General features: G+C 44.5%; 1 protein-coding gene across 3 annotated transcripts in view; it reads left to right on the forward strand.

Annotated features, from left to right (window-relative positions):
* LOC122541732 (glutamate receptor ionotropic, delta-1-like) overlaps nucleotides 1-12,544 on the forward strand; it is an 849,209-nt gene that overhangs the window by 717,049 nt on the left and 119,616 nt on the right. For all 3 annotated transcript variants that reach the window (XM_087982611.1, XM_087982612.1, XM_087982613.1), the window contains one exon: nucleotides 968-1,106. In XM_087982611.1, coding sequence (XP_087838737.1) covers nucleotides 968-1,106 — 139 coding nt within the window. The remainder of the gene's footprint in view (nucleotides 1-967; nucleotides 1,107-12,544) is intronic.

The following is a 12,544-nucleotide window of genomic DNA, read 5'->3' on the forward strand; positions in this document are numbered from 1 at the left end:
AATGGATTGGCCAGCTTTGGAGTTGCAAAGAAAAGTCTGTTTCATAATTAACTTAATTGGTAAATGAAAATCAGATACAATTTTCTTAATGTATCCTATTTGTATACCATGAAGGTGGCCACAAGCTTCACAAATGGAGGAACACCATTTAACTTATTCCGAAAACTCTCTCAGAATCTAATTTTCAGTGTGTAATTCCTCAGTCTGATCATTATTCTGAGTTTCACTAAATGGATTGCTTTAAGTTAATGTGTGTCTAACAGCACAACTGTTGGGCACACTAATAATGCAGACTGCTACAATGTCGTAACAGTATACAAAGGGTGAGTTGTTAGCAGTGTGCAAATAGGGGTTTGTCCACTGTTTTACCCTCCACATAATTATTAATCCCCTTCACCCCCACCCCACCATCTCTGTCCCATTAAAGATGTTGCACCGGTGCTTTTCTTAAACTCTTGTCCAGGATGTGGCATCACTGGCCAGGCCAGTACCTATAGTCCAGCCCCTGCAGCCTTTGGAATGGTTGGCTCTCTGGTCCATTTCAGAGGACAGTTAAGAGGCAAATACATTGCTCTTAACTGGAGTTACATGGAGGCCCAGACTGGGTAAGAACATTAGCAAATGTAGTGGATTTTTAACACACTTGATGATGGTAATGTAGTCATCATTAGATCAACTTTTAGTTCCATCGGTCTTTGTGTGATTTGAACCCAAGTTCCTCGAACATTAGCCTGGTGTTACTAGGCCAGTGACATTTCCACTTTATCTCTGTGACCTCTCTTTCCAGGTTTTCTCTCTCAGTTAAAGGAGTAGATTTGATTAGTACTGTTCAAAAACTTATCAAAACATTTTGATAAAATGAGAAATAATTATCTTTTCACACCTTCTGTTGTTTTTGATGGAACTGATTTAAGATCTGTCATTTGTTAAGATCCTAAAACATTCTAATAGATGTTATTGGTTGTAGGTGGGGATTCACCTATGAACTCGGTTGCCATGCGGATTGTAATGGGAAGCTGGTGGCTTTTCACATTGATCGTATGTTCTTCATACACAGCCAACCTAGCTGCATTCCTGACTGTCTCCCGAATGGATAACTCCATCCAGTAAGTGACTTCAACATAAGCTTCCAGGTAGAAAGGGATGCGGAATTGTGCTGATGTCTTTTCCAATAAATGATCTGCTTATCTGTCACAATGCAGGCTGTATTGCTGCTCTGTTTAATCCTTGGGGATTAGTCTGACCTATCAGCAGTCATCTCAAAAGGGGAAGCTGGTATTTGGGTCATGTTGAACACGTCTGAGATGAAAAGCTGCATTGGCATAAACACATCATCATTGATTCGTATATTCAACTCGGGGTTCAAGTTCAAAATATAGCTTTCAACTTTGTCACTGTTTCTCTAATTGTCTCTGAGACAGAAATATTTATGTATTCAAATATGCATCAACATTACACGGAGAAAATATTCAAAAGATTGTGATCTATCAAAGGCTTGGCAAGATTAAACCAGCACTGTTTCATTTCTCAGGCTTGGTTCTGATTGCACTTCTGAGCAGTGGGAGAAATGTTTTTTTCTCTCTCATATACCACACTCTTCCGAGGAAGAGTTTAAATCAGTCAGAGCCAATCACTCGGTCAGTCTGTGTTTCTGATGGAAGCGAGGATTCATTTTCTGCCAAATAGAAAGCTATTGCTGCGCCATGACTTTAATATGATCCGAAAGCAAATACCGTGAGTTCAAAATCAATTCCAAATTGTTCCGTGAAGTACAGAAAGGCTTTTCTGTGGGTCTGTCAGTACTGTTACCAATAGAGCAGGCTTGGCTCCTCCAATGTTTTCGCAGAGTTATCTTGTTATGAATGTTTAGAGCAATGCAGTGTATTGTAGCAGCAAGAGCGAGAGGTGAAGACTGGTACACCCAAGCAGTCTTTTGGGTCTCAAGGAAAGGACAGTTAATGAGAAGTAATGACTTTATGTTTCTCTGTAGACTATCGACAGTAAATTACCCAAATATGGCATGTCACACCTTGAGCTTTTAGCTACCAATAAATATTTCATATATTTCTACTTTGCATGGAAACAGTTGAGAATTTTTTTATTGCTACTATCACAAGATATGACTCAACCTGTCGCTGAGCAATGAATGACTCTGATGTCAAAGAGTTAAGTGTTATTGATTTATTTGGGTGACTGTTGGCATTTCACCAAAGAGAGATCATCAAGATGAGAAGCTGAATCATGTTGGCCCTGGGTCAGCTTTTAATTTAATTATTTGCTGGACTCATCTAGTTATTCCGTACTGAAAGTGTCCAATATATTGGCTTTATATTAATCTTCAACTTGAAAAATATGGATATTGAGTTCAAGATATTGCTTTGATGTTAGTATTCCGAGGGATATGGATGTTTTGCACGAGAATCACAGTTACCTTTCAAATGATTAGGAAATGAAATGTTATTCTCAGGTTTGTTGCAAAGTGGATGGAGTACAGGAAAAAGGGGGTCTTAGCTGCAAATGTGTAAATCTTTGACCTGTCGAGAGCTAGAAAAGTGATCTCGCTGAAGAGTATCAACTTCCTTGAGAGTTTGACAAGGAGAATTGGAGAATCTGAAACCAATCAAAGTGTTAGGGAGAGATGAATATTTTATTTACTCCTCTTCTGTCTGTATTTCTTTAAAAAGAAACAAAATTCTTACTTCCTTTTCCTTTTGATATAGGTCTTGGTGTTTCTCCTCCTGCCCCATGCTTGAAACCCAATTTTGCAAATGACCCACAGCACACTCTCTTTCGGGTTAAAAAACAGAAATATAGTTAATTCTTGCATTGAGTCCCAGCGAATGAGCACCCACCCACATGACACACGCAGACAGATACACACAGACATCCCCACAAACACACATTTTCACACACATACACGCACACACACGCACACCCCACAAACACACACACACACACCCATAAACACATGCCCACACACCTCACGCACCCACAAATGCACACGCGCACACACACACAGGCAGGCGCACACACACACATAAACACACACCCACAAACACACATCTACATACCCCACAAACACACACACCCATAAACACATACCCCACACACCCACAAACGTGCACACATGCGCGCGCACATACACACACACACACACACAGAGGCAGACACAGTAAAGAAGAGGGAAAACGAAAGAGGTTACCAATAAGAATAATGTAATAATCGAGTTGATGGACACTAATGCTGTCTGTCAAAGTCCTGAAAGGCACAAACCAGTGGAGGTCTTTTGCGTCGAAGCGTGGATACAAATGGATGCAGTTGACTGAAGGCAGGATTTTATGTCTGAATCCCTTTTTGTACTGGTAGAAGCTTTAACAATGTGAGGTTAGTCCATTTTTAATGTGAAAATAACTTTACTTCTGGAAGCTTCAGAGTGATTGAGAATGGAAACAGGCTTAACTGAGTTTAGAGTCAGAGGGCCTACAATCCTTCGCAGACTAATTCAATCATCATAAAAAACTGCGTCTATGAGATTGAAACTGAGTTCAGAAAATGAACAATTAAAGTGTTTTCTCAACAACTAGGAGTTTTGATCATGTGAAGGGATTCCTAGGTGAATCAGTTTCAACCTAACAGGTGGGTTCCCTGTAATAGGTTTCCATCTCATTGCTTAGGAGTCTAATAATCATGTTAAGGGACTGTTAGCAGCTCCACAGACATAATGTTACCGAGTTTTGAGAAGATTTGTAGCTCAGGTTGAGGTTCTGGATGTAGGTTTGCTCACTGAGCTAGAAGGTTCATTTTCAGACGTTTCGCCACCATGCTAGGTAACATCTTCAGTGAGCCTCTAGATGGCGCACTGGTGATATGGCCTGCTATTATAGATGAGGAAGGACACCACTTCGACTGGGACAACATGTCCCCATCCTAGGACAAGCCAAACAGAGACACACACGAGAATTCCTAGAAGCATGGCACTCCAATTGGAACTCTATCAACAAACAGATTGACTTAGACTCCAATTATCACCTTCTGAGAAAGAGAACAGGAAATGACATCACCACAGATAATGATATCATCAACCCAAAGAAGCCTAATCAAATAAATAAATAGCAGGCCATACCACCAGTGCTTCACCGGAGGCTCAGTGATGGTGTTACCTAGTATGGTGATGAAACTTCTGAGAAGGAACCTTCCAGTTCAGCGAGCAAGCCTGCATCCAGACATAATGTCATTTACAGTCTCTGTCCTTGTCAAAATCAATTGTTTTTTTGTGTGAACTATTAATACCATTTCAGGCATAATGAGTTTTAGTAGCTCCGCCTGTGTTCAGAACTGGGAATACGTACCATCTACTGGTCTTTTGTCCTTGTGGACTGAAAGTTCCTAACAATGGAAGGGTGTGACATTTTAGGAGGGTAGTGATTTTAGATTTTGCCCTCTGCACTGACTGCTGGAAATTTACAGAAATGTAGTCAATTCCTATGATCAGTGGCAGCCTTGTTTCAGGCCAACAAAGAGCATTTTAAAATGTAAACAAATAAATATAAAACCATTTATGACCTCTTTCAATTCTTGTTGCAACCCTCACATCCAAATAGGGAAAGAAAAACCTCCATTGACACTTAAATATTTAATCAAATGTGATTTGGAGGAGCCGGTGTTGGACTGGGGTGTACAAAGTTAAAAATCACACAACACCAGGTTATAGTCCAACAGGTTTAATTGGAAGCACTAGCTTTCTCAGCACTGCTCCTTCATCAGGTGGTTGTGGAGAATAAGAGGAACATACAAAACCAAACAGACTTGGAGAAAGAATGACATTTGTGGTGATAAGCCATTGTTTAGTCCTGCAGCTCGCTCCTTCCTGAGTTCAGCCTAGAGAGAGCAAAGCCACGATACTGTGGCTCAGAGAGAGACCCCTGTGTCAGAGACCCCTCCATGTCATAGACCCTACCCAGTGTCAGAGGCCTCCCCATGTCAGAGACACCCACCCAGTGTCAGAGACACCTCCCGTGTGACACAGACCCCACCCAGTGTCAGAGACACCTCCCGTGTGACACAGACCCCACCCCCTGTGTTAGGGACACCCTCCTGTGTCAGGGACTTCCTTGTGTCCGGGACTCCCCCCTGTGTCCAGGACTCTCCCCTGTGTCAGTAACTCCCCCCTGTGTCAGGGACACCCTCCTGTGTCAGGGACCTCCTTGTGTCCAGGTCCCCCCCCCGAGTCAGGAACTCCCCCCCCGTGTCAGGGACCACCCCCCATGTCAGAGACCCCCCCAGTGTCAGAGAACCCCCCTCCCTCGTGTCAGAGACCCCCTGTATTTTGAAATGGTCATGACCTTCCATTTCACTGGATGTAGAACATCCCATCAGCAACTTTCATTCCCGACGTCCCCCTGACCTTTCCCTGCTGCAATCAGTAATCATTCTCCAATCCTGCACATCTCTCATCTTACGATAATTGAAGAATTATTGTCAGTTGACATTAAAGTGGGGGGATATGCTGATGAAATACAAATCCATTTGCATCTTTTTAACACACCAGAGGATATTCCGATTAGCCGGAGAATCGCGGGTTATCGGGGTGGATGGGAATGTAAACTTTGTACATTCTCCCCATGTCTGCGTGGATTTCCTCCAAGTGCTCCGGTTTCCTCCCACAGTCCAAAGATGTGCAGGTCAGGTAAATTGGCCATGCCTAAATTACTCATAGTGATAGGTGCATTAGTCAGGGGGAATACATGATTGGAGGGAAGGGAAACGGGTCTGGGTAGGATACTCTTTGGAGGGTCGGTGTGGACCTGTTGGGCGTAATGGCCTGTTTCCATGCTGTAGGGATTCTACGTTTTACGTTCTATGAGATCAGCCAGGATCTCACCGAATGGGAGAGCAGGTTCGAGGGGCCAAATGGCTTGCTGTTGCTTGGATTTTGTCAGTTTGCATTAAATGCTTGCTTTAAAATAACAGTGAAATCCTTGTTTGCTTGTATCATTAAAAATCATTTTGCAGCCGTCTCCCACAGCAGGTTAGTACAAATCCATTGTCTCATTCAGCCTCTCCTGAGGGGTCTGTATGTGGTGAATTAACATTTTAGGAGATGAAGTTGCTGCAGTTTGTGAGAGAACATTCACTCGGGGAGTTTTGTTTTGCAAACATTGTTCATTGGCATTAAATCTTTATTTTCTATTATTCCCTTCCCTTCTGTTCACTGGGCCACCCCCTACAATGAGCTGTTACATGGAGTGCTGCTTTCAGCATTATCAGATTCCCGTCATGTAGATTTATATTTAGTTATTTCACTTTCTAAAGCTAGGATCTCAATCACGCTGACTGTGCCCAGGCTTCACCAAGTCTGTTTGGTGCTCTGAATGTCTAACTGCAACATGGATTTAATTTACTTCATACACACAGTTGACCTCCCCCTGGAAACGGGGAGACATGGTACATTGGATCACCAATACTTTGACTGCAGCTCAGATCTGCAACTGTTGATTGACTAACATCAGAATGTTTCAGAATCTGATAGGCAGAGACAGAACAAAATACCTGGATGGAAACATTTGAAGGCTTTTATTTTGTCAGCTACTGAGGTCTCCATCATTCTTTGCATGTTTGAGGCTTTGTCCAAAAATAAGATGAGTTCATTCTGGGGGTGTGAAGGTGCCAGGGCCCTGGTCAATCATGCTTTTGTGAAATATATTCCTTAAGGTTAACTCTTAGGAAGGTGGAGGTGAGCTGCCTGTCTCAGTCCATGTACTATAGATAGAGCCACAATGCCCTTAGGGAGGGTATTCCAGGATTGTGACCCAGTGATAGTGAAGGAACGGCGATATATTTCCAAGTCAGGATGGTGAGGGGCTTGGAGGGGAGCTTGCAGGGGGTGGTGTTCCTATGTATCTGCTGCCCTTGTCTTTCTGGATGGAAGTGAACTCAGGTTTGGAAGGCGCTGTCTAGGGGGCTTTTACATGTACAGATTGTATGAGGGCATTTTCAAAGTAAATTAGACACAAGAAGATAACTAGGGTTGGAATGGGGCACATTAGGCACCTAAGTGTCAATCTGTGGGTGGAGTTGGAAAACAGAAGTGAGGTTTTAAATGATCTCCAGTCATGATTCAGAAGAACAATGTAGGTACAGAAATCAGACAGAGGAGTGCGATATGATTGAAAAAATTGCAATCAAGGGGGAGGAGGTATTTGTGAACATGATTCTGTCAGAGAAAGGCCACATCTCACAGGTTTGATGCAGTTTTTTGAGGAAGTGACTAAATGTGTGGATAAGATTTTGCGGTGGAGGTACATGGGCGTTGGTAAGGCTTTTGATAAAGATTGGTCCAAAACTGGCTTCACGTCAAGAAGCAGACGGTGATGGTCAAAGGGTGTTTTGTGACTGGAACCTTGTGCCCAGTAGCACACAGCAGGGTTCAGTGCTGAGTCCCTTGTTGGCCGTTGCTTATATTAATGATCTAGCCATAATGCAGAGGAATGATCAGTAAGTTCTCAGGTGACACAAAACCTGTTGGGCTGGTAAATCATGAAGAGGAAAGCCTTAGACTAAAGGACAATATAGGTAGGATTGGCTAGTCAGAGGGCTTGAACAGTGGCAAATGGAATTTGATCATGAAAAGTATGTGGTGATGCATTTTGGGAAAACTAACAAGGCAAGAGAGTTGATGATGAACAGTATGACCTTTTGGGGGTAGATGATCAGATGAACCTTGATGGCAGTAGGGCAGGTGGATAAAGGTGGTTAAAAAGTCATGTTATACTTGTCTTTACTAGTTGACTCATTGACTAGAAGAGCAATGATGTTAAGATGGAGCTACATATCTAGTTAGTTAGGTCACAGCTGGAGCACTGTGAGCAGTTCTGGATGCCACATTATAGAAAAGATGTGATTTCACTAGAGACAGGGGCAGAGGAGATTCACCAGGATGTTGATTGGAGATGGAGTGATTCAGCGATGACGAGACAGGCTGGAGTTGGTTTCCTTAGTGCAAAGAGAATTGAGGGATGACTGATAGAGGTGTACAAAATGGTGAAGGGGATAGATAGGGTGAAACCTTTCCCTTTAGCAGTGATTTCAATAACCAGGGGATGGGGGTGAGATAATGTAAGGAGCAGCAGGAAATGCCAGCTCAGGCTTGGTTTTTGAAGGGTTCAGAGATACATCTCAAAAGGGCACGAAGGAAAAGAGAGAATCTGTTTACTTGTGTTGCCCTAAAGCTACCAGAGCCCGAGTCACCTCTTCACATCTTATTGCTTTTAATATGTTCGCGAAATGAGAGATCCATCTGTATGAAAGCAGAGCGTCAGGGGAGCGTGGATATCTCCAGAGCGTGTGGTCAGAACTGGAGATGCTTTGGTTTTGTTTGGTTTTAATTTTAGTCAGGAGTGCCTTGGGTTCCTGCAGCTATCCTCCCAGCAAGACTTTGCCACATTTACCTCAACACAAACAACTCTTATCGTGACCCAGCATACAAAAGCAGCAGCAGGTCAGACAGAGCTCTGAGACATGTGTGCTGCAAAGAAAATATGAGCTGTGCAAGGGAAAAGAGCTTTTGTGCAGGATTAGTGGGTGAGATAGAATCTACAACTGCATTTCAGATTCGATCCACCTGGAGGATGAGGATCGGCAATCTTGAAGCAGGCTGAATCAATGAGATCGGAAGCTTTGGTTATATGAAGGACAGACACCAATTCGGGAGGTGCTGTCTGATCGTCCTATTCCTGTGCATTCTTTATTTCCAGTGCCTGATGAATAATTTTGAGAGTAAGAAGACAAGAGAAAACTATGCAACGTATTAGTGTATTAAATCAAGTTATCGGAAACCATTGATTAAAAACTAAAATGGAATGGTGGAGGGCTTTTGTTGTAAATTTTTGTAATTAGCAGAGAGCAGTGTTGACTGAGATGACAGCACCCTCAACTGAACAGTACCATACACCGTGAATCAAAACAGGCAGGAGCTTTCAGTCAGAAGCTGGGTGTTGTCAAATACTAATGTAAATTAGTTCAATATCCAAACTGTGTGTGCGTGATGCAGTGCCTGAACATGTCGCAGAGCTGCACAGCACACAACAGGGATAGTACCTCACACATTGTGATTCTCACTGCCCACACTGCACATTCGGCTCATTCTGAAGCACCATGCCCTAGGCACTGTACAAGAGTATGGGAATGATACACTGTCCTGCTGCTCTCAGGCTTCCACATGGCCAGGACCTTGGACCCTATCCTGGGACATTGAGAATTTCTATCAGCCCAACCTGTTTTTGTGCATCAGAGACTTGGATTGGAGAAAGTGATGAAAATCTGTGAGCAAACCGAGAGAGGGTTGTGTCGCTGCTCTCACTGAACCGAAGGCTGGACCATGGATCGACAAGGAGATTGCACTGACTTAGACTTCCCCATAGTGTGTCCAGGATAGGGAACAGGTCAATAAACCAATCCCTCTGCTCAAATAATGAAGGAAAGCAACCAATTTCCAATTCTCCTTTTCCATTTACTGGTTGTCCATTTTTGGCAGCAGGAAGAATTCATTGAGTTTTGTCAGCACAGCAAGACGCCATTTGGCCCATCCTGTTTGCACCTGTCATCAAACATTCTGTTCTAGCCCATTATCCTGCAGTTGGCCCATTGCTTTGTATGTTGTGATGTTTCAACAGATCTAAATAGATGCTAGAAGTATGAGGGTTCCTGCCCCTACATGCACCCCTCCTCCAACGATACCTGCTCTCCCTCCCCCCAAAACACCCTTTCAGATTCTGCTGCTATTTGCTCTCCCATTTAATTTGCCATGTCCAGGCATCACATGGCAACGTGTTACTGATTTTCCTGCTTTTAACTGGGCCAAGTGACCAATACCGAGTGGTGTCACCTTACATAGAGTGCTCCAACCAGTCTGTGTGTCGTGGGAATATTCTCTTCTGGGACTGAATGTGAGGCAACCCACAAGGTGATACACAATCAAGTGACACTCCCTGACTAAAAGCAGGGCAATTGCGAACTAAATCAGCTGTGATTGAATATTCCAATGTTCAGCTCAGCTGATCATTTGAAGATGAGGGCAGGATCTGACTAAACGACATAGGAACAGAAGTAGGCCATTCAGCCCATCGAATCTATTTTGCCATTTGGTGAGATCACTCACAACCACTTCCATTCACCAGATACAGGGCATGTTTTCAGGGACATGACAGGAATCCAGACCTGGAGCATGGTGTGTGACTGACCTGATCTCATTCACTATAACCCCATGAAAAGCATCAAATTCAAACTGAAGAGCGCCTATTCCCCACTTCCATCCAGTGCAGTGATTCCTGCCCTGGGCTCCACTGCTCCCTTCAATAACCTGGTAGACTCTGCTTTAAGGACTCTGAATATTTCAAGCAGCCTCCATCCTGTTTGTTTTGTTGCTTGTCCTGTCTTTATGAGGATCAAGAACTCCAAACTAGCAAGCTGTGATCTTTCTACCATCGCTACCACCCATTTTGAAACCGTGAACAATTTCCTTCTTTGTCCCACTCCTTCACTGAGTCTGATTTTAAAAGGGAGGTGATATTGCCAATTATATCTGAGATTGGATATAGCTCAGTATCAGAAACGAGTCAGCCAGATTCATTTAGTACCAAATAAAACACTATTATTTGCAAAAAGCACATCTTCAAGCAAAGACACAAAGATTATCAACAAAACTTTGTATTATGCAAATGTGCCCAATTATTCTTCCTGCACAATAACACAAAATCATGCAACCTCCAAACCTGAAAAAGTCAAGATAAAACTGGAGGTTGTTATAGTGAAGGTATTTTGACCAAGTAATCATTAAATTTAAAAAGAAAGACCTGCAGCTGAAAGCACATCCACCTCAAACTATAGGCACTTGGATCTCTGCCTGGTTCATAGAGCCATAGCATCGTACAGCACAGAGATAGACCTTGGATTAGTGGTGCTGGAAGAGCACAGCAGTTCAGGCAGCATCCAAGGAGCTTCAAAATCAACGTTTCGGGCAAAAGCCCTTCATCAGGAATAAAGGCAGAGAGCCTGAAGCACGGAGAGCGCCATGACCAGGGCCTCCAAGCCCTCCATTTTTTCCTCTCCCGACATCCCCAACAGTACCCTTCCATCGACACTCTCATTCGTTTGGCCAAACTGGTCCTCACTCTTAACAATTTCTCCTTTGAATCCTCCCACTTCCTCCAGACCAAAGGGGTAGCCATGGGTACACGTATGGGCCCCAGCTATGCCTGTCTCTTTGTTGGCTACGTAGAACAGTTGATCTTCCGTAATTACACCAGCACCACTCCCCACCTCTCCCTCCGCTACATTGATGACTGCATTGGCGCCACCTCGTGCTCCCGCAAGGAGGTTGAGCAATTCATCAACTTCACCAACACATTCCACCCTGACCTTAAATTTACCTGGACCATCTCTGACACCTTCCTCCCCTTCCTGGACCTCTCCATCTCCATTAATGACGACCGATTTGACACTGACATTTTTTACAAACCCACCGACTCCCACAGCTACCTGGATTACACCTCTTCCCACCCTACCTCTTGCAAAAATGCCATCCCGTATTCCTAATTCCTCTGCCTCCGCCGGATCTGCTCCCAGGAGGACCAGTTCCACCACAGAATACACCAGATGGCCTCCTTCTTTAGAGACCGCAATTTCCCTTCCCACGTGGTTAAAGATGCCCTCCAACGTATCTCGTCTATATCCCACACCTCTGCCCTCAGACCCCACCCCTCCAACCGTAACAAGGACAGAACGCCCCTGGTGCTCACCTTCCACCCTACCAACCTTCGCATAATCCAAATCATCCGCCGACATTTCCGCCACCTCCAAACAGACCCCACCACCAGGGATATATTTCCCTCCCCACCCCTTTCCGCCTTCTGCAAAGACCGTTCCCTCCGTGACTACCTGGTCAGGTCCACGCCCCCCTACAACCCACCCTCCCATCCTGGCACTTTCCCCTGCCACCGCAGGAACTGTAAAACCTGCGCCCACACCTCCTCCCTCACCTCTATCCAAGGCCCTAAAGGAGCCTTCCACATCCATCAAAGTTTTACTTGCACATCCACTAATATCATCTATTGTATCCGTTGCTCCCGATGCGGTCTCCTCTACATTGGGGAGACTGGGCGCCTCCTAGCAGAGCGCTTTAGGGAACATCTCCGGGACACCCGCACCAATCAACCACACTGCCCCGTGACCCAACATTTCAATCCCCCTCCCACTCTGCCGAGGACATGGAGGTCCTGGGCCTCCTTCACCGCCGCTCCCTCACCACCTGACGCCTGGAGGAAGAACGCCTCATTTTCCGCCTCGGAACACTTCAACCCCAGGGCATCAATATGGACTTCAACAGTTTCCTCATTTCCCCTTCCCCCACCTCACCCTAGTTCTAAACTTGCAGCTCAGCACTGTCCCCATGACTTGTCCGGACTTGTCCTACCTGCCTATCTCCTTTTCCACCTATCCACTCCACCCTCCTCCCTGACCTATCACCTTCATCCATCCCCTCCCCCAC

Source organism: Chiloscyllium plagiosum, unplaced genomic scaffold, assembly GCF_037043375.1.
Source record: "Chiloscyllium plagiosum isolate Xiang-an unplaced genomic scaffold, Cpla_swu_hap1 HiC_scaffold_43, whole genome shotgun sequence".
NCBI lineage: Eukaryota > Metazoa > Chordata > Chondrichthyes > Orectolobiformes > Hemiscylliidae > Chiloscyllium > Chiloscyllium plagiosum.